This window comes from Sorex araneus, chromosome 2 (assembly GCF_027595985.1).
Source record: "Sorex araneus isolate mSorAra2 chromosome 2, mSorAra2.pri, whole genome shotgun sequence".
Taxonomy (NCBI): domain Eukaryota; kingdom Metazoa; phylum Chordata; class Mammalia; order Eulipotyphla; family Soricidae; genus Sorex; species Sorex araneus.
In genome coordinates, this window is record NC_073303.1 from 248,515,301 (window position 1) to 248,535,475 (window position 20,175).

Sequence of the window (20,175 nt, forward strand, 5' to 3'; positions counted from 1 at the left end):
CTGGGCCAGGTACTGGACTTGGTTGCCAGGCACGGGATCAGGGCCAGGACCTGCCCGCTCTTCTCCCTCCTCCTCCTCCTCCCTCTGACTGCCTCTCTTCCCCCTCTTACCCCCCCACTTCCCTGTGCGGTCAGGACACACAGGTTCGACAACAGGAAGTCAGTGGGGCACATCCTGAGGTCCCCCAAGAACTTCCTGGCACTGACCCTGGTGACAGAGGCGTGTGGTTTTGGGGAGGGGGGTAACACAAGAACACAACGCGAGGCAGAAGAAGAATAATTATTAGAATCACCCATGTCAGCGGCCGACTGCAGACCCCCAGTGTACAGGGCCAGGGAAGGGGGCCCCCCCACTCACACTGCCCCTCCCCGCTCACACTTGCTTCCAGGGGGAGGGGTCGGCCCCCCGCCTGCTCCCTGCGGAGGCCTGGCGGGAGGAGGGGGCTGGCACTGCCAACGCCACCCCTCTCCGTCAGACACCTGCTCCGGGGAGGGGGCTGGGCCTCCCCGCCAGGGCCTGGCCAGCAGCGCGGGGCAGAGTGGGGTGCGGCTCCTCTGGTCCCCCTCTCTGTCCGCGCCCAGCTTTGCCGGGGCAGGCCAGGGGCCAGGGATGCGCGGACGGGGCATGCAAGGCGGGCCGGGGCATGCGGGCCCACCAGGTGCCAGGCAGCCAGCCCAGGAGCCCCTCAGAGAGCCGAGCGGGTGGCGTCTAAGGCTGCTGCTGATTCAGTCTGTGGGGGCTCCGGGGAGCCGGGCAGCTGGAGGAAGTCGGGGAGGACCAGGTCCTCCTTCCGCAGCAGGCCCCTCTGGTCGTGGGCCCCGCTGCTCTGTACCCGGTTCAGCAGCTCCACCAGGCCTGGGGGCGGGGGGGTGCACGAGAGTCAGGGGTGGGGGCCTCTCAGCAGGCTTATCCAGCCCACCCTAGTCCCACCGACCTCCCTGGCCCCCAGGATCCATGCCCCCTGTCCCTCTCAACCCACCCCGAGGTCCTCAACCTCCGGCCGCCCCTCAGTTTTCCCACGCGGATACCCTTCAGACCCCGCCTGACACCAAGGCCCTGAAGGTCCCTGCTGGAGCCCCCTCCCCGCTGCACCTTCAATATCACAGGTCTGCCGCTTCCCCGCAGCGCCACCGGGCACCTCGGCCAGCGAGTTGGGTGGAGGAGGGTGGGCGGCCTTGGTTTGGCTTCGAGGTGGGCCACCCTGGGAGATTGGGTGGGGAGAGGGCGTCAGAGCCAGAACTTGGAAGCGGGGTGAGGTGGGGCCGCCGCGGGCAACAGGGGACGCCCCGAGCCTTGCTCACCTGGCGGTGGTGGCCCTGGGATGCATCTCCGGCTTCAGGGATTTTCACACCTGCGACAGAGGGGCCATGGATCGTGCACACGTGCGACCTTCCGCGGGCACCCGCTGCCTCCAGGGGCCAGGGGCGCCAGAGGTGCGACGTGGGGCAATGTCACTTACCTGGGAGCGTGTCCAAAAGCAGTCGCTGGGCCGCCACGGAGCTGACTAACTTCCCCAGGTCTAGTGCTTCCTTTTCACCTGGCTGCAAGGACAGGTTAAACGCCCCGCCCCCCAGACAAGCCCCGCCCCTGATCCGGGCTCCGCCCCCAGGGATGCGGGTTCTGGCCCAGGAAAGCCCGCCCCTGAACCTTGGCCACGCCCATTCTCCCGCCCCAGAACCAACCCCGCCTCAGGAACGCTGGTCACACCCACCCCAGTAAGGCCACGCCCCCTAGTCCGCACTAGCCTATAGGTCACACCCATTCTCCCGCCCCCTTCTCCCCCCCCACAGACTCCGCCCCCAGGCTCACCCTGCGCAGCTCCACTTGCTGCAGGCTCAGGCCGTGCTTGGCCAGGACCGGCTGCAGCGCCTCCTGCAGCAGCTTGGTGGGCTTGGCCGAGATGCGCACGACACGGTCCAGCGCCGGAGACTCCAGCCTAGGCGGGACCCGGGCGCTGGGGCGGGCAGCGGGCCGCCGCGCCTCTGCCCCGCCCCCTTCCGAGAGCGCCCAACTCCGGGCCGAGAGGCAGAAGGGGGGATCCGATGGGAGCGTGGCTTCCGGCCAGGGGCGGGGGGAGAGGGGGAGGTCGGGGAAAAGAACCGCCACCCCCGCCACCCCTCGCACCTCGCGACCCCAGCCTGGGTGCACTCCAGTACTCACTCGAAGGTGATCCGGTTCTCCAGCCGCACTTCCTGGTCAGCCAGTACCGTGCAGTCTTGATCCAGGACTAAGGCCTTCTGCAAACAGCAGGCGAGGGTTCAGCACGCCCACCGCTCCCCCTCTCCACCCATGCACTCAGCCCTGCATCCTCCCCTGGGCGAGGGAGAACCCTCAAAGGGCTAGAGGGCATTCCTCGTCGGGTTTTTTTGGCTATCTCAGGGGTTACTCCTGGCTCTGCTCAAACCCGGGTCGACTGCATGTCAGGCAAACCCCTATCGGTTGTACTATCGCTCCAGCCCCAAGGAGGACATTCCTTGTAGGTGAGGCCCTGAATTTGACCCCTGGCTCCTTGTTGCCCCCCAAAACAGGACCGGCCCTTGACTACAGCCTTTTTCCTAGCATTACTGGGGAAACGCCGCCCCCCCGAAAGTCCCCCCCTTGCCTCCAGTCATGGTAGGTGTCCCACATAACCAACTCCCTTTGCTTCCTTCTCTGGCCACCAACCGGGTCCCCTGGACATTAGACCCTATGGGATGCCAGGGATCGAACCTGGGTCAGCCACGTGCAAGGCAAATGCACTCCCCGGGGTGCAACCCTTTTGGCCCCTGTCCCACCTTTTAAGGGAACATCTTGTGTCACTGTAAAAAGGGCCATTCTCCAGCCCAGCCCAGCCCACTGTGAGGACTTACGGGATGTGTACTAGCCACATGTATTTGTCTGGCACACAGTAGGGACAAAAACAGTGGCCTTTGCCGCCCCCAAAGGCCCCCCTGTCTGTTATCAACCCCCGCACCGCTCACACAGCTTCTACCCAGCACAAGCCTGTGTTGCCACAGAGACAGGTGCGGTGTGGGTGGCGAGGTTATATTTAGCCCCAGTGTCAGCTCATTTGGGGCTGGTGCGATAGTATAGTGGGGAGGGTACTCCCCTTGCATGCAGCCGACCCGGGTTCGATCCCTGGCATCCCATAGGGTCCCTCGAGCACCACCAGCAGTGATCCCTGAGCTCAGAGCCAGGAGTAAGCCCTGAGCATTGCTGGGTATGACCCTCCAAAATAAACCCCCAAAACATAACAAAACAAAAAGTGATTCCTAAGAGCAGAAACAGGAGTAAGCCCTGAGCACCTCTGAGTGCGGCCCCATCAAAAAACCCCCAAACAAGAGGGCTGGAGTGATAGTACAGAGGGTAGGGCATTTGCCTTGCACGCAGTCTACAGTCTACCCACGTTCGATTCCCAGCATCCCATAGGGTCCCCTGAGCACCACCAGGAGTAATTCCTGAGTGCAAGAGCCAGGAGTAACCCCTGTGCGTTGCCAGGTGTGACCCAAAAAGCAAAACAAAACAAAAGAAAAAACCCCAAACAAAACCAAGTGTAAGGCCTTCTGGGATACGGTGCTGGGAGTAGGCGTGGCACTGCCCACTGCTGCCCTCCCTCTCCCTCTCTCATGCTCTGACCCTTGACCTGGGCCTGCTGCTCATCACTTCTGCTTCAGTGGGCCCCTGTCCCTGGAATGTCCCCTGGCCACAGCCAGGTGTATACAGGCTGCGATCCTCCCCACAGCTGGCAGTGCTCTAGCTGACTCCTGGCTCTGTGCTCAGGGATGACTCCTTGCAGTGTTTGGGGGACCCTATGGGGTGCTGGGGATTGAACCCAGGTCAGCTACATGCAAGGCAAGCGCCTTACCTTGATGTATTATCTCTTCAGCCCTCACCCTTTAAAAAATATGTTTTTAAACTCCCAGTGATGTTCAGGAGTTACTCCTGGGATCACACCTCACAGTGCTCAGGGGGCCCTATGGGATGCTGGGGATCGAACCTGGGTTGGCCACATGCAAGGCAAGTGCCCTCCACATTGTATTATCTCTCCAGGTTCCCTATACTCTCGTTAGCTCTCCGCTGGCGATGCTCAGGGCTTACGCCTGGCTCAGTGCTCAGGATTTCTCCTGATCATGCCTGGGAGACCTCCTAGCCCTGTGTTCTGCGTGAGGAGGACTTAATGCCATAGCAGTGATTGAACTGGGATTGGCCGTGGGCAAGGCAGGCCCCCTTCCCGCCTGCCGTACTATCTCTCCAGCCTCTGGACTTCTTCAAGCTTCACAGAGGCTCATTTGTAACCGTGGGAAAGCTGGGTGCCTTGGGGTGGTCCCCGAGAACAGGAGAGGCGGCAGCTCCCCCAAATGGCCATTTTAGGGTTTTGCTTTTGGCTTTTGGGGTCACACCCAGCGATGCTCAGGAGTTACTCCTGGCTCTGCATTTAGGAATTACTCCTGGTGTTACTCTGGGGTGCTCTAGGGGATGCCGGGGATCTGAACCCGGGCCAGCTGCGTGCCAGGCAAACACCCTACCCGCTGTACTCTCACTCCAGACCCCAAATGGCTGTTAGAAACTCCAGGAGCAGGGAGGCCTGGAGATGTGTGCAGACGGGATTTCGGGGGACAGCGGCAATGAAAAGTCTGAGCCGGGAGAGGTTGCTGCGTTGAGAGGCGTTAGACCCAAGGGAGGGGCAGGCTGGGAGTGGTGGGGTGGGGGCGGGGCCACACCTGTTCGTTGCCCACCAGGTAGACCTTGATCTCAGGTAGGGAGAGACCTCGCTTCTCACAGATGCCCGCCAGCATGGCGCGGATGGTGAGGCCCGGGCGGGCCAGGGCCAGGGAGGCTGTGCCATCCGGTAGGTACACGCAGCAATACTTCCCCGATGGTGACCGGCCTTCGCCCTCCCCTTCCGAACTCCCCAGGCTCTTCCGGTGGCTCTGAAATGAGGTGGGGACGAGTATTGGGGGGGGTTAGGGGTGCACTGTCAGCCCTGGCTCCAGGAGAGACAGTGTGCACCCGCGCACACGGCGTGCCCCATATAATGGGGTTAGGGATGGTGCATCTTCTTGGCCTTATTGGGGTACGCTCACAAAGGTGTAGATGCACCCGCCGACCTGGGCACGCCCCATGCACAGGTACGTACACACCTGAGCTTCAGCTGGTGTTCTTTTTTTTTTTCTTTTTCTTTTTTGGGTCACATGGCAATGCACAGGGGTCACTCCTGGCTCATGCACTCAGGAATTACTCCTGGTGGTGCTCAGGACAACCTATCCCGGGATGCTGGGAATCGAACCCAGGTCGGCAAATGCCTTCCCCGCTGTGCTATCGCTCCAGCCCCCTGGTGGTGTTCTTGAGGGCCCAAGGTGGCTGTGGTTAGGATGGGAGGAACTGAGGGGGGCTTAAGGACAGAACCGGAAGGGGTGTGGTCTAACTTTGTCCCCACCCACCCCCACCTGGGGCTCACCTCAGATTTGCTGCTGACGAATGCAAGGAAGCCCAGGTCCAGACTGGCGGAGGAGTTGAGGGAGCCCTGGGATTCTCGGCGCTGGCTGGCCGCACCCCCTGCCAATTCTAGAGGTGAGGGGGGCACTCAGAATTGAGCCTTCCCTGTTGTATTATCTCAAAGGCCCAATTCCTACACGTGGTCCTTTTCTGCGGGAGGCTCCCACGCCCACATCCTACTAAGGGGGGGTTGGAGGGGTTTCACCAATATTTGGGGTCTAACCTGGAAATCCACCAGTGTTGGTCACAGAAACCTGCTTTTTTGGTTTGTTTTTGGCAGTGCTCAGTGCTTACTCCTGGCTCTGCACTCAGGGATCACTTCCAACGGGTTCTGGGGTGCTGAGGATCAAATGCGGGTCTGCTGCGTGCAAGGCAAGCGCCCTCCACCCATACTATCTTTCCTGCGTTAGAAACTGCATTTCGGCTTCTCAGACTTACAGGCTGTGGGACCCGGAGGAAAATGAGAAGGGAGAGCGTGTTTCTCAAAGTCTAAGGTCCCAGGATCCATGCCCTCATCCCTCCTCACCTCTGCGGAAGGACTTGCGCAGGGAACGGCTCCCAGGACCCTCAGTAGCCGGCAGCTGCCCCAACTCCTCCACGCCCAGCGGCAGCGACTTTCCGGGCTTCAGTTTCGGCTTCTGCAGTGGGGAGAGGGGGTGCAGGGCAAGCGCTAGCACTCGGCCAGCAGACCTGCCCCCCGGCACTCCCCACCTGTCCCCAGGCTCGCACCTTCCTTGTGGCTTCAGGGCTGGCCAGGCGCGAGGACCCGGGTTCCCGCAGGGGGCGGCCTTCGGCCTCCGCCAGGAGGCACTCGCGGTATAGCGGAGACTTGACAAAGCGCGCGTAGCTGTCAAACTTCATCAGGTTGTAGATCTGAGAGCCGGACGGGGCGGGGCGTGTGTTAGCGTCCCTAGCAACAGCCCCGCCCACTCACGCCGGGTGCCAGCCCGCCCGGAGCTAGGCCCCGCTTCCCGCCCTGTATCCCTTCCCCTACCCCCCTCAGCTTCTAGGACCGCCCCGTCCCGTGATATGTCCCTGCTGGTATCTGGTTCCCCTCCAAATTTACTCTCTTCCACCCTCCTCCCAACTGTCCTTTCCCCATGCTCCCCAGTCCCACCCTGGCAGCCGACTCCGCCCCCATATTTGGTCACGCCCCTCAAAACCCGCCCACTAAGTCACCGCCTGCAAATGCCCCGCCTCTCCCAGGCTCCGCCCCACAGAACACCACGCCCACCGGGCCACGCCCCCTTTCGGGCCACGCCCCTGGGAGCCTCACCTGGAGCTGCTGTGCCCGGAACATATCAGGCCGGGGCTCAGCCAGCACCTCCTCGCCCAGCCAGGCCTGGCGATCAATGTTCACCGGGCTCAGCGCCTGGCTCGACAGGAACTCCTGGTAGATATTGCGAGCCTCGCGAGCTAGCTGGAAGGCAGCAGAGCCAGGAGACGGTCCATCAGGGCGCGGCTCGGGCCCTGATCGCCCGGCTCCCCGCCCCATCTTCTTCCTCCCACCTTCCTCCCCGCCTCCAGCCTCCAACCTGCTGCGTGTCGCTGGCCGGGATCTGCTGGAAGCGCTCGCAGGCCTTCCAGAAAGTCACGTTCTCGGCGCTGAACTCCTTCTTCAGGAACTCCTGAGGGGTGTTGTGGGCAGGGGTGAGGGGAAGAGGGAGCCAGAGGGAGGAGGAGGAAAAGGGCAAGACAACACAGCAGGATGGGGCTGAAGTGACAAGGGGGCTGAGACCGAGCCAGACAGGCAGCCAGATGGCTGGACCCAGAGGCACAGGCGGAAACAGACGCAGGGACAGGAGGCAAGGCAAGTTCCCAGGCACCGGAAGGGGTGCCGGCGCCAGGGGGAGGCGGCAGCAGACAGGGAGACTTCTGCTCAGCCCTCGGTGCGCCCCACCTTCGCCCTCTGCCATCCTGCTGTCCCCTCCCCCACCCCCCACCGCAGGAGCTTACAGTGAAAAAAGCCAGACCCAGTGGGTCTTGCAGAAGCCGCTCGAAGGACAAGGCCCAGCTGGCCACGGGCTGCTCGTCGCTGGGGAAGGGGCTGGCGGGGGCACTGGGGAGGCTGTGGATGCTGAGGGAGCTGCCCCGGCTCTCCCCCTGGCCCTGCGGCCCCTTCGTGTTGCTCAGTTCTGCAGGGGTGAGGCAAGGGCCCGTGAGTGGGGAGGGGCTAGGGCAGGGTGGGACGTCTTCCCTAGCACCGCCCACCCCAGCTCCATCCCAGGGGCACGTCCATGCACTCTGCTGTCACTGTCTCTGCAAAGACAGCAGTGGCAGTGGCAGGGCTGTCCCCAAACTATTTCCACCCTCCTTGGCCCGCCCCACCAAGTAGGGGGTCCCCTGCTCCCCTTTCTTTCCTTGTCACTTACCTCCATCGGAGACAGCCACGACCTATGAGAGAGAGAGGGGAGAGAGAGAGAGAGAGAACGTCAGAGCAGCAGAATGGGGGTACAGGGTGGGGGCAGTTCTGGGTGCAGCCTCCCCAATGCACTGAATCTGCAGTAGCTCCCAGCATGGCCTGGTGGATGCCCCCCACTCCCGCCCTGCGACCAAGGAGGGGCCAGGGAGAGCTGAAAGGGCGGGAGACAAGTTTTGCATGCGGGAGCCCCAGGTTCGATCCCCACCTGGCCCCACCCACTAGGGGCCAGGGCCCCACCAACATGAAGGGAAATTAAACAATAATTGGGGTGGGAGAGACCTTACGGCGGGGATGGTGCTTGCTTTGCTCATGCTCAACCCAGGTCTGACCCCCTGTACCTCATCAGCTGTCCCCAACCCAGCAGGAGTGATCCCTGAGTGCAGAGCCAGGAGTCAGCCCTGAGCAACCCCCCCCCCAACCCAAACAGAAACAACAACAACAAAAATAAAACCCCGGGAGACTTTTATTTGGGGGGTTTGGGCCACACCATCTGGCAGTGCTCGGGACTTCCTTCCGGCTCTCTGCTCACGGGTCACTCCTGGCAGGATTTGGGGGGACCCTCTGTAGAGCCGGGGATCAAACCCGGCTGGGCTATGTGCGAGGCAAGCCTGGCTTTTATTTATTTATTTATTTGCTTTTTTGGGTCACACCCGGCGATACTCAGGGGTTACTCCTGGCTCATGCACTCAGAAATTACTCCTGGTGGTGCTCAGGGGACCATATGGGATGCTGGGAATTGAACCTGGGTCGGCAGCATATGTCCACATGCAAGGCAGACACCCTACCCACAGTGCTATTGCTCCAGTCCCCAAGCCTGGCTTTTAGAATGGGTTACTCGGAGCTCCTAACTCTGTTCCCCACTCCGGCCCATTGCGCCCAGGGTGCATTAATCATCGGCTCGACTGAGTGGCACAGAGGGTAGCAACCACCGTGTACTTCAGACGAGAATGGTTCCCATAGTATCAGCGCCTCCGGTAGTAACCCATATAAGCTCCTGTGACCTGCACTCAGGCTAGACTCATTGTGGCATACGTCAGGATGAGTCCAAAGCATCTAGAAAGCTGCGTCTGCTGCTAATCTCGTGTGTTTGTGCCTATCTTTCTCTTTTAATTAACAAAGAAAAAAAAGCGGGGGGCACACCCAGCTATTCTCAGGGCTGACTCCTGGCTCTGCACTCAGGCATTACTCCTGGCAGTGCTTGGGGGACCTTATGGGATGCCGGGGATGGAACCGGGGTCCAGTCAGCTACATGCAAGGCAAATGCCCTCCCTGCTGTGTTATCCCTCCGGCCCTTGGTTTTTTGGTTTGTTGTTGTTTTCTTTTTTTTTTTTTTTGCTTTTTGGGTCATACCAGGCGATGCACAGAGTTTACTCCTGGCTCTGCACTCAGGAATCACCCCTGGTGGTACTCAGGGGACTATATGGGATGCTGGGAATCGAACCTGGGTCGGCCGCATGCAAGGCAAACACCCTACCTGCTGTGCTATTGCTCCAGTCCCAGTTTGTTGTTGTTTTGGGGCCACAAACCCCAGCAGTGCTCAAGGCTGACTCCCGGCTCTGTGCTCAGGGATCACTCCTGGCTCAGGGGGGAGGTGTTGGGGATGGAACCAGTCAGACCGCATTCCTGTCACTTGACAAGTAACAGAAACCCAGTTTTCCTATGAAATCCCCCCGAAACAAGCCAGACTTAGTTTATATATAAGTTCCTTCCTAAATGGAGTTTCTCCTCCTCTAGTTTCCAATAAGCTTTTCCATTTTCTAACTCTGTGTTACTCATTACTCAATATTCTCATTCTTTTATTTTTCTGGGGGCCGGGGGGGAGTCCATATCTGGGGGGTGGCTGTTCAGGGTTTGCTCCTGGCTCTGCATTCAGGAAGGAGAGATCATGCCTGGTGGTGTTCGGGGGACCCTGTGGGATGCCGGGGATCGAACCTGGGCCAGCCGTGTGCAAGGCACATGCCCTCCCCGCTGTGCTATGGCTCTGGCCCCTCATTCTGGAAAATACTGAAGAAACTGGGAGCTCTGGACGGACACAAGACACACCCTCCAACCTCCACACAAACACATACACACTGCTCCTGCACCTCATGCGAGACAAATACTTTGTCCCCTGCGCTTTCGCTCTGGCCCCGAGACCCCTTGTGGCTAACTAGCTCTGGACGATGTAGCCTTTGGTTTGGGGACCAGTCAACGGGGAGCGTCGCCCTGGAAGCCACCTTCAGCCCCTCCCCCTCCAACAGACACACTCCCTGGGATCCCAACCATCAGCAAGACGAATAAAAAAAGAAGAAGAAGAAGAAAACATGCCCTCCTCTGCAAAATAAACTCTTTTGGAGCCAGAGGGATTAATATAGAGGATAAGGCACTTTCCTTGCCTGTAGCCAACCGGGGCAGATTCCTGGCATCCCATTGGGTCCCCCAAATTCCCTCCAGGAGCGGTCCCGGAGTGCAGAGCCAGAGTCAGCCCTGAGCAGAGCTAGCGGTGCGGCTCCTAACTCCACCCAAATAAATAAGTAAATGGGGTGCAGGGACTGGAGTGATAGGACAGATACCGGGGAGGAGGTGTTGGCCTTGGGTGCTGCTGACCTGGGTGTCATCCCCACCGAGAGCATCCCTGAACCCAGAGCCAGGAGTAAGCCCCAAGCACAGCTGCGAGTGGCCCCCAAAGATTGTGTGTGTGTGTGTGTGTGTGTGTGTGTGTGTGTGTGAGAGAGAGAGAGAGAGACGGGATGCAGCAGGTGCCTCCAATCAGCCCCCAGCTCAGCCCTGTACCAGTTCCCCACTTCGGGGTCATGACCCTGTTTTCGGGGCATGGTCCTGTTTTGGGGGGCTCCAGGGATTTCTGATCCACTCACCCCCCGCCCCACACCTCCAACTCAAATCCCCCCCTCCCCCCTGCCCCCGGCTCTGGAGCAGGCCAGGAGCCTGTGCGGGGAGGGGGTGCCCAGGTGCCAGCCTCTCCGCCCCCCGTTCCCCGACAGAGAGGCGGAACAATGCATGTGAGGCCCGGGGTCCCTGTGGCCTCGTTTCCTGGTCCCCTGCCACCCCCCCCAGCTCTGGGTGACAAGTCACCTGTCTGACTAATGAGTCCCCCCCCCGCAGCACCTCCCCCACAGCCCTCCCTCCACTGCACCCTGCATCAATCCATCAAATTTCTCCCCACACTCCCCTCTGTGCTCCCCTGTGTGGGGGCAGCCCCCGCCCTTCTACAGTGGCTACCTGTCACCCTCTCTCTGAGTACCTGGAAACCCCCCGCCCACTCCCTTGGCCGGGAGCTCCTGCTGCAGAACATGGTCCGGTGTTTTGGGGAGGAGCCGGGGGCCCACCCCGGGCAGTGCTCAGGGCTGACTCCCAGCTCTGTGCTCAGGGACCGCTCCGGGTGAGGGGGGTCACAGGCAAGGCAAGTGCCCTCTCCGCTGTCCTCTCTCCAGTCCCCGATTTCAAGTTCTTAGCTCTGAAATCTTGGTCTGACCTTAGGCGACTCATAACAAGCATTGCAAAAGAGAGTATGGGGGAGACTGTCTGCCATAGAGGCAGGGGGAGGGCTGGGAGGGGCGGGGAGGGGGGATGCTGGAGACCACTGGTGGTGGGAGAGGTGCACGGGTGGAGGGTTGGGTGACTGATCATTGTGTGACCGAAACTCAAACAGGAAAGCTTTATAAACTGTATCTCACGGGGGCGGGGGAATAGTAATAAATAATAATCAAATAAAATTAACATTCTGAATGAAAAAAAAAACAGAATGTGGAGCTCATGCCCAATTCAATCAGCTAATCAATGGCTGAATAAATAGCAGTAATCCTACATTATAAAATTAAAAAAAAAAAGAAATCTTTGTCTGATGCTGTTGCCGCCGTTCCTTCCTGCCTGGCAGTGTTTGATCTGTGTTTGCACCCCCTGTTTTTGTCCCTTTTTTTTGCTTTTTGGGTCACACCCAGCGATGCACAGGGGTTACTCCTGGCTCTGCACTCAGGAATTACTCCTGGTGGTGCTCAGGGGACCATATGGGATGCTGGGAATTGAACTCGGGTCAGCCGCGTGCAAGGCAAACGCCCTACCCGCTGTGCTATCGCTCCAGCCCCTGTCCCTTTTTTTTTGGGGGGGGGGGACGGTGCACACCTGGTAATACTCAGGGCTGACTCCTGGCTCTGTGCTCAGGGATCAATCCTGGAGGACTTGGGAGACCTGCTGTGGCGCTGGGAATTAAGCCTAGTCGGTAATTGCCCTGCCTGCTCCTCTCTCGCTCCGGGCCCTGCCCGTCTGGCTTGAAGGAGGAATGAGAAGGCGGGAGAGAGGCTTCAAAGGGCTGGAGCACAGGCCTGGCATGCAGGTGCCCTGGGTCCCGTCCCCGGCACCGTGCAGTTCCTGAGCACTGTTGGGATGGCCCGAGGGCTGAGCAGGGAGGAGGCGGGCTTGGGAGGTGGGAGGCGGGTGTGGCTCACAGGGAGAGCATCTCTCTTGCACGTGTGCAGCCTGGGTTCAATTCCTGGCACCATCAAAAATAAAACAAGGGGGGCTGGAGCGACAGCACAGCGGGGAGGGCATTTGCCTTGCACGCGGATGACCCAGGTTCGATTCCCAGCATCCCACAGGGTCCCCTGAGCACCGCCGAGTCATTCCTGAGTGCATGGGCACCAGACCTTCCCCGGGCCTTGGACCTGACCGGGGAGGGGGGAAGTGGGCCACACCCTGGCTAGCCTGTGGGGAAGAAAAGGGGAACAGAGGATGAGGAAGGGCGTGGGCACCCCAAGTCAGGGTGACCTTGCTGGGCTCCCAGGAGCCGGGCCAGGGGTGGAAGTGGCTTCTCCTGAATCCCCCAGTGCAAGGCAGGTATGCACCGTGGGTCCTGTACCCCACTTCCGCTGGGCTACAGGCCTCCGCCCCATTGTACAGGTGAGAACACTGAGGCCCAAAGGCAGGAAAGTGCCCCAGATGTCTCTTCCTTGGGCAGCGGAGAAGATGAGAGTCACTGGGAGATCTTTTCAGGGCATATATTTTCTGGAGGGGGCGGGGCGGAGGGCATACCTGGCAGTGCTCAGGGGCCACTCTGGGCTGGGGGGCTTAGTCCTGGCGGCGTCTGAGGGGGCGTGCAGTGCTGGGGCTGGGCCTGGGCTCCTCCCTGACTCCTTACAGCAGGGGAAACCTCAGAGGGCCGAGATGACAGGACAGCGGGGAAGGCACTGACCTTACATGGCCCCCTGGGGTTCAATCCCCAGCACCCCACTGGGTCCCCCAAGGCCCCTCCTAGAAGTGATCCCTGAGCACAGAGCCAGGAGTCAGCCCCTGAACACCACCGGTGTGGATTCCTCACACTGCCCCGCCAGTGAAAAAAAAAAAAAAAAAGGAATAGAAAAAATGAAAAACGGGGTTTGGAGTGAGAGCACGGTCAGGAAGGCGCTGGCTCGCATGCAGCCGACACCAATCCCACCCTCGGCTTCCCACAGGGTCCCCTGAGTCCACCAGGCGTGATCCCTGAGCGCAGAGCCAGGAGGAAGCTCTGAGCACTGCCTGGGGGAGGTGTCCTGCCCAGTCAGGGCGAGGCCTGAGGGAGCTGACAAGGGCCCCAGACCCAAACCCACGGAGGCGCTGTCTCTTTCCCGGGCTCACCACACGGCACATGGGTGGGGGGGGGTGTCGGGTGGGAAGGGGCCAGGCCCCCTGGGAGCTTCCCTTTACCCAGCGAGGATAAAACGGGGCGACGCGTCCCTGCGTTCAGCTGCCCCCCCCAACCCCGGCTTCTCCCAAACCTCCCGTTTTCCCTCTCAGACGGGAAGAGGGAGCCCAAATGTCGGGGCTCAGGCTGCCTGACTCCCTCTGCCCCCCACCCCTGCACTGTGCCTGTGGTCCCCAAGGCCCCGATGATGATGGGGACCATTTCTCCATTTTTTTTTGGGGGGGGTTGACGCGACAGGGCTCAGGGCTGACTTCTGGCTCTGCCCTCAGGCATCACTCCTGGTGGGACTTGGGGGACCCGATGGGGTGCCAGGGATCGAACCCCGGTCAGCCGCGTGCAGGGCCAGCGCCCTCAGGTCTGTGTGAGTCTGCCCGGGGCTGGCCCTGAGGGGAGGGAGCCCCCCTCCCGCCCCCCCCAGCACCCAGTGGCGGGGGGAGGAGGGGGTTCGACGCAGCTGCCTGACAAGCGTGGGGGAGGCTGGGGAGACACACAATCACACAATCACCGTGAGGAGAGGCAGCGGGGGTGGTGCCGGGGGGAGTGGGTGGGGCGACAGGCAGAGAAACGGCGGGGAGGCACCCCAGGCTGGAAGGGGGGGGCCAGGGTCAAAGACGGGGCTCTGAGCCCCTCTTAGCATTTCTTTTCTTATTTATTTATTTTTGGTGGTGGTGGGGTCCCACCTGGCCACGCTCAGGGCTTCCTCCTGGCTCTACACTCAGGAATTACTCCTGGAGGGGCTCGGGGACCCTCTGGGGTGTCGGGGATCGAACCCGGGCCAGCTGCAGGCATGGTAAACGCCCTCCCCGCTGGACTATCGCTCCGGCTCCGCCTCGGAGGATTTAGCTGTGGCAGCCGCTGGACGCTGGGCGGGCAGGCGTGTCCCCAGGGCCCAGGCGCCAGGCAGCGACTCATATCTGGGATCCTGGTGATGGGGGGGGGCGTCTGGAGAGGCAATCTGGGAATTTGGGGGGTGGGGCTCAGGGTGGGCGCAGTAGGCGAGGGAGCTGGGGGTCTGGCGGGAGCCAGGGGGGCACAGAAGGGGGGCACCCCAGGGTGCCGTGGGTGGGACGGGAGCACCCTGGCAGCTGCAGGAGTGAGCAGCTGCCCCCGAGCCCCCGTTTCCCTTCTCAGACAAGAAGAGGCGGCTCAAGACTTGGAGCTCAGGCCTGCCTGGGGTGAGGCCGAGTTCAAGCCGACCCCCTTTGGGCCCCCATCCCAATACTGCAGCCTGTGGTCCCCAATGCCCCTGATGATGACTAAGACCACCCCCTCATTGAATTTCTTTGGGGGCCACATCCGGAGTGTCCCTGGGGTGCTCACGGGTCCTTGAATTGTCCAAATGAGATGTGGGCCGCACCAGCTTGGGACGGGGGGGGGGGGGTTGCGGGGGGAGTCTCCCCTGACCCAGCGTTGTCTCGGGGTTGGGGGGGGCACAGAGAGAGGCTGGAAGCAGAAGGATGGAGGCAGGTCTTAGGGATTAGAAGGGTGGGGGCCGGAGCCGTAGGACAGCGAGGAGGGCGCCTGCCTTGCCATGCAACTGACCCGGGTTCGATCCCCGGCATCCCATAACACCCCCCTGAGCCCAGCCAGGAGTGACCCTGGAGGAGTGGACAGCCAGGAGTCAGCCCTGAGCGTGGCTGGGTGTGACCTTAACACCAAACCAAACCAAAATGGAAAAAGGAATTAGAAGGTGGGAAAGTGTGTGTGTGAGTGTGTGTGTGCGTGTGGTTAGGGGGGATGGGGTGGGGAGAAGGCTTAGCTCCTAGGTGAGGCAGGCGATCTCGGAAGTGAGGGAAGTGAGGGCGGAGAACAGAGGGGCGGCACTGGGCTGGCATCCACCGGGACCCTCCGTGTGCCCGGGCCCTGGCGGGCACCATCCCTCTCGTTCTCCCGTCCACAAGCCTCTTGAGGACCCATCCCCTGATTTCACCGAGGAGGCAATCAGGAGCCTCCGACAGGCCGCAGAGCGGGTGGGGACCCCGGGCCAGTCTCGACCCTCTTTGTCCACCAGCACTGGCCACCTTGAGGGTTCTGCGGCTGGCTGGGGTGGCCCCCGGGAGAAAAGGGGGACCCGCCACGAGCAGCCTCCCGTCCCCTCTGTTGAGTGAAAACAGGAGCCGCAGTTCAGGGGGAGGGGCCGCGCTGACCCGGGGTGGGGGTGGGGGTGGGTGGGAGGAAGCAGGGGGTTTCCTTGTATCTGGCTCCCCCCAGCCTTTCTGGGGGGTCCCACACGGGCACCCTTACACCTGGCCCGGGACCCGGGCTCAGAACTGGGTTCCCCCTTTTCCTCTCTGGCAGGAAGTTCTGAGAACCGGTTGGGGAAGAGGGCGGGGCGAGGGTTGCCCTGAACCCCGCCTGGGCCCCAAAGGGTGGGGTGCAGAGGTCACAGGGGTTTGGGGTTGGGGGTTCGGTCAACCGCCGGAAGGGGGGTGGCGGAGAAGGAGGGGGTCCACACCGGACGGTCCTGCGGGCTGTGCTCCGCGATCACCTCTGGGCGGGCCCCAGGTTCCCCCGGGGTTGGTCTGGAAAGTCCTGGCGGGTGGCACCACGCCCCCCCGCCCCCTGGTGCTGCCCGGCCCCGCCCGCTCCCCCCCAGGTACCCCGTGGGGCCTGGCCCCGATCCCACACTCACCATGCGCCCGTTCGGGACGCCCAGGTGCTTGGGCTTCCCTGGCATGCCGGCGGGGTTCAGGGGGCCCCGCCGCGGGGGCTGCCCACCATGAGGGCTGGAGATGGCAGCGGGCGGCCGGGCGGGAGGGCGGGCGGCAGCGAGCACCCCGCTCACATCCTGAGACTCGGCTCACTACCTCTTTCCTCTGCCACAGGAAGCGTCTCTATAGAAACCAACCACAGAGAAGCAGGGGCTGAGGGCGCGCGCGCCTCTCCCCGCACACGCGCACCCCACACGCACCCTGGCACACACACGCACCCCCGCACACCGGCACGCGCGCGCACACACCAGCACGCAGGCACATACGCAAACCGGCACATACACATACAACCTGGCACGCCACGCACACCGGCAAACACACATTACACACTACACACACCACACACACCAGCACACACACACCAGCACATATGCAAACCGGCACATACACACAACCCGACACACCCACCCACCCATGCATACTGGCACACACACACATTCACACACCACACACACATACACACACCACACACACATACACACACAAGCACACACTCATACAAACACCAGCACACACATATACATATCAGTACACATTTATATATACCAGTACACACATATGCACTCGTGCACACACAACCACACATACACACCAGCACATGCATACACATGCACATCCACTGGCACACATACACTCACATGCACACGGGCATATGTACACAGGTGCACACACCAACACACAGACACATGCACGAATACATGCACCCATACCAGCACACACGCACACCCCAGCACATGTACAGACACGCACGCACACACCAATGCACACCATCACACGTACACACACTCATGCACACCAACACAAGTGCATGTATACACTTCTACAAGCGCTGCCCACGCCCTTAGCAACACGTGCTGCAGCCTTGGGGAGAGCCCCCAGCAGTGAAAGCTACATCCCCCCGCCCCCTCTGCCCCCTCAGCTCCCAGCAGGTTCAGTTTTTTTGGGGGATGGGGCAGAGGGAGGTCCCAAACCCCACGATGCTCAGGGGTGACTCCCGGCTCTGCACGCAGGAATCACTCCTGCAGACGCCAGGAGTCGAGGACAAGTGCCCCCCCCAACCGTGCTGCCACTCGGGCCCCCAGCTCGGGTTTTGATGCCCGGCATAGACTCGAGAAGAACCCCAAACACTGCCGGATACAACTCCCCAAAAAGCAGCATAGAAACACACAGACGCTTCCTGCTAAGGTCATCAGGACAGGGGACAGAGCGATAGGACAGCCGGGAGGGCACTCGCCTTTTATGTGGCTGACCCGAGTTTGATCCCTGGCATTCCACAGGGTCCCCCGAGCACCACTAGGCTTGATCCCTGAGTATTGCCGGGATTCTGTTAAACAATACCCAACCCAGGGGCTCCCCGAAGTGCTTGGCTAAGGCCCCCCTGTGCAGGTGCCTGGGTCCTGGTCTGGGCGGGGAGGTCGCACTGGACCTCCTGGGGTCCAGTGTTCTCACTGTTGCCCTTGGACAGTTTTGGATTCAGCAGCTCAGAGAGCGCCCCCTGGGGTCGGAGCGACGGTGCAGTGGGGAGGCCACCTGCCATGCAGTGGCTGTCCTGGGTCTGATCCCTGACATTCCATATGGTTCCCCCGACCCCTGCCACGATTAAGTCCTGGGTGCAGAGCCACGAGTAAGCCCTGAGTATAGCCAGGTGCGGTCCCAGAACCAAAACAAAACCCCCCAACACTGCTGAGTTGCTCATGTGGATGGGGGGGTGGGGGATGCACCCCAGGGGAGCTGGAGGGTGCTTGCAGGGGGGCAGTGGAGCTGGGGATGGAATCTGTGAGGTTGGGCCCTTGGCACCGTGGCCCCCGCCTCCCTCCTGCCCTTGCAGGAAAGTCTCTAGCCTGCTGCAGAGACTTTCTCCCTTTTCATCATTTCCTCCTCCTTTATGATCCCATTTTAGGATAATCGATCAGGATGGGCAAACGTTCCCTCTGAGGCGGAAGCTAGGTCCATGTCACAAAGGCCTGAGGTGCAGTAGTGACTGAGAGACAAAAGTCCCAGGTCCGGGGGACCGGAGCCACAGCACAAGCCGCGAGGGCGCTTGCCTTGCAAGCAGTTGACCCGGTTTCCATCCCCAGCATCCTGCAGGATCCCAGGAGCCCCACCAAGAGTGATCCCTTGAGCACTGAGCCAGGAGGAAGTCCCCAGTGCCACCAGGTATATGACCCACAATCAAACAAAAATCCCAGGCCTTAGGCAGGGGCGATGCTGCAAGGGCTGGCATGCACACCCGAGGGTGCCACCTCCACCGTCACGTGGGCTCCTGAGCACTGTGTGGGGAGGCTCCACCCCCACTGCCCCCTCCAAAAGACAATCTAAGTGGGATGCACAGTAATATCCTGATTTGGATTGTCTGTGTGTGTTGGGGGGGGGCAGGTAGTGCCACACCCAGCGATGCTCAGGGGTTACTCCTGGCTCTGCACTCAGGAATCATTCCTGGTGGTGCCTGGGGGACCCTAAGGGGGGAATGCTGGGGAACTGCACCTTGGTTGGCTGCATGCAAGGCACCAGCCCCCTGGTTTGGATTTATCTGCATCAGGTCTCATGATCTAGACAGATCTCTGGGAAGAGGGTCTCTGCAGGTTTCTTGACTCTCTCTATGCTACGTAAATATGAATTAAAAAATAATCAGAAGGCTAATTCAAAATACGTAGGGGGCCAGAGGCGGTACTACAGCTACGGTGGGTTAGGGTGTTTGCTTTGCACGCGGCTGACCCAGTATCCCATATGGTCCCCTGAGCACTGAGTCACGAGTAACCTCTGAGCATCACCGGGTGTGACCCAAAAAAAAGGCACTGCCCCATTTCCCACCCCGCAAAAAAAAAAAAAGTATGACCAGGGGCTACAAAGCTAATACAGGGGGGAAGCACTCAATCTCTGGCATCCCCTAGGGTCCCCTGCGCCAAGAGTGATCCCTAAAAAGATATCTCAGTTTTTAAAGCAGCAGTTCATTCATTCCACTGGGCAGCAGCCGGTCTGGGTTTGATGGCCCAGCCCAGCCAATCCTGCCAGGCGGGAGCCCTGAGCACAGAGCTCTGAGCACTGCCGGCTGTGGCCCCCAAACCAAAAATAAACCCCACCGGGACCCCCGAGAGCCAGCGCCCCTGTCATTCACTCAAAATTTTGACAAGGCAGAAGAAGTCTAGAAGAGAGAAGGCATCCGCGGGGGGGAGCCAAGTGTGCCGAGATCTGTCTCGGTTTTGTTGAGAAACCGGAAAATCCGACTTCTAACGTGGCTGCGAAGTGTCCTGGTTTGCAAGGACCTGTCGTTAAATCACGACTGACACTGAAAAAGCAGAGAGGGAATAAAAAAAAGCAAAAAACGGGAGCTCAGGCCGCCGCTTTCCACCTCTAATCCGACAAAGCGCTTTCCTGGATCTCTCCAGGGGCGCGACGTCCCCGATTGGGTCCCCACCTTCACGGGGGACCCCCGCCCGGGGTCCGGGGCTTGCTCCTCCTGCTCTAAAATGCGAGTCTTGCACGCTCGAGACGAAGCGGCCCCTCAAGGCGTGGAGTTGCCGGGCTAGAGGTTCGGAGCCCGGGCGAGGAGGCCGAGGCGGCGCGGCGGACGGAATTCGGTTCGCCGCCTTCGAGGATGAGCTTCTTGGTCTTCCCGGGGTGGTAAAGGTTGCTCCAGACACACGGCCGACCACGGGCGGAGAGGTCACAGCCCCCGGGGCTTTGCAGGATTCGCCAGATCTTTCCAGACGACGCGCCTCTGCCAAACTACGAGTCCCAGAATGCCCCGCTTCGCAGGCCGCCCCTCGCGCTGTCCCGCCCCCTCAACTTTTCATTGGCTCACAAGCCTAACGTGCTGTTCCGCGATTGGTCGAGCTCTCCGTCGCTCGTAAGAACCGGTGGCCGAGGCTGACCGCCGGGGTGCCTCGGAGCTT

The 20,175-nt window shown here is 60.9% G+C and overlaps 1 protein-coding gene across 2 annotated transcripts; it reads right to left on the reverse strand.

Annotated features, from left to right (window-relative positions):
* Positions 1 to 264: 264 nt before the first annotated feature.
* Positions 265 to 20,013, reverse strand: RGS14 (regulator of G protein signaling 14). 2 transcript variants are annotated; one of them, XM_055127255.1, is made up of 16 exons: positions 19,698 to 20,013; positions 16,204 to 16,405; positions 7,848 to 7,869; positions 7,432 to 7,610; positions 7,011 to 7,103; positions 6,752 to 6,895; positions 6,205 to 6,348; positions 6,002 to 6,113; positions 5,438 to 5,535; positions 4,701 to 4,910; positions 2,161 to 2,237; positions 1,810 to 1,936; positions 1,460 to 1,541; positions 1,302 to 1,351; positions 1,093 to 1,201; positions 265 to 855 (listed from the first exon to the last, which is right to left on the reverse strand). In XM_055127255.1, the coding sequence occupies exons 2-16, from the start codon at positions 16,246 to 16,248 to the stop codon at positions 686 to 688; spliced, it is 1,662 nt and encodes a 553-aa protein (XP_054983230.1). In that variant the 5' UTR covers positions 16,249 to 16,405; positions 19,698 to 20,013; the 3' UTR covers positions 265 to 685. The 2 variants fall into 2 exon arrangements, with proteins under 2 accessions (XP_054983230.1, XP_004611573.1); XM_004611516.3 differs by having other exon boundaries at positions 5,438 to 5,544.
* Between the last annotated feature and the right edge of the window lie 162 nt (positions 20,014 to 20,175).

What these genes read in the sequence shown, in the direction of transcription:
- RGS14 (XM_004611516.3), bottom strand. Translation starts at nt 16,248, where the DNA reads ATGCCAGGGAAGCCCAAGCACCTGGGCGTCCCGAACGGGCGCATG. An exon ending in TCCGGGCACAGCAGCTCCAG is followed by an intron (nt 6,349 to 6,751) that starts GTGAGGCTCCCA and finishes TCCGGCTCTCAG; the next exon opens with ATCTACAACCTGATGAAGTT. An exon ending in GCCCTGAAGCCACAAGGAAG is followed by an intron (nt 6,114 to 6,204) that starts GTGCGAGCCTGG and finishes TCCCCACTGCAG; the next exon opens with AAGCCGAAACTGAAGCCCGG.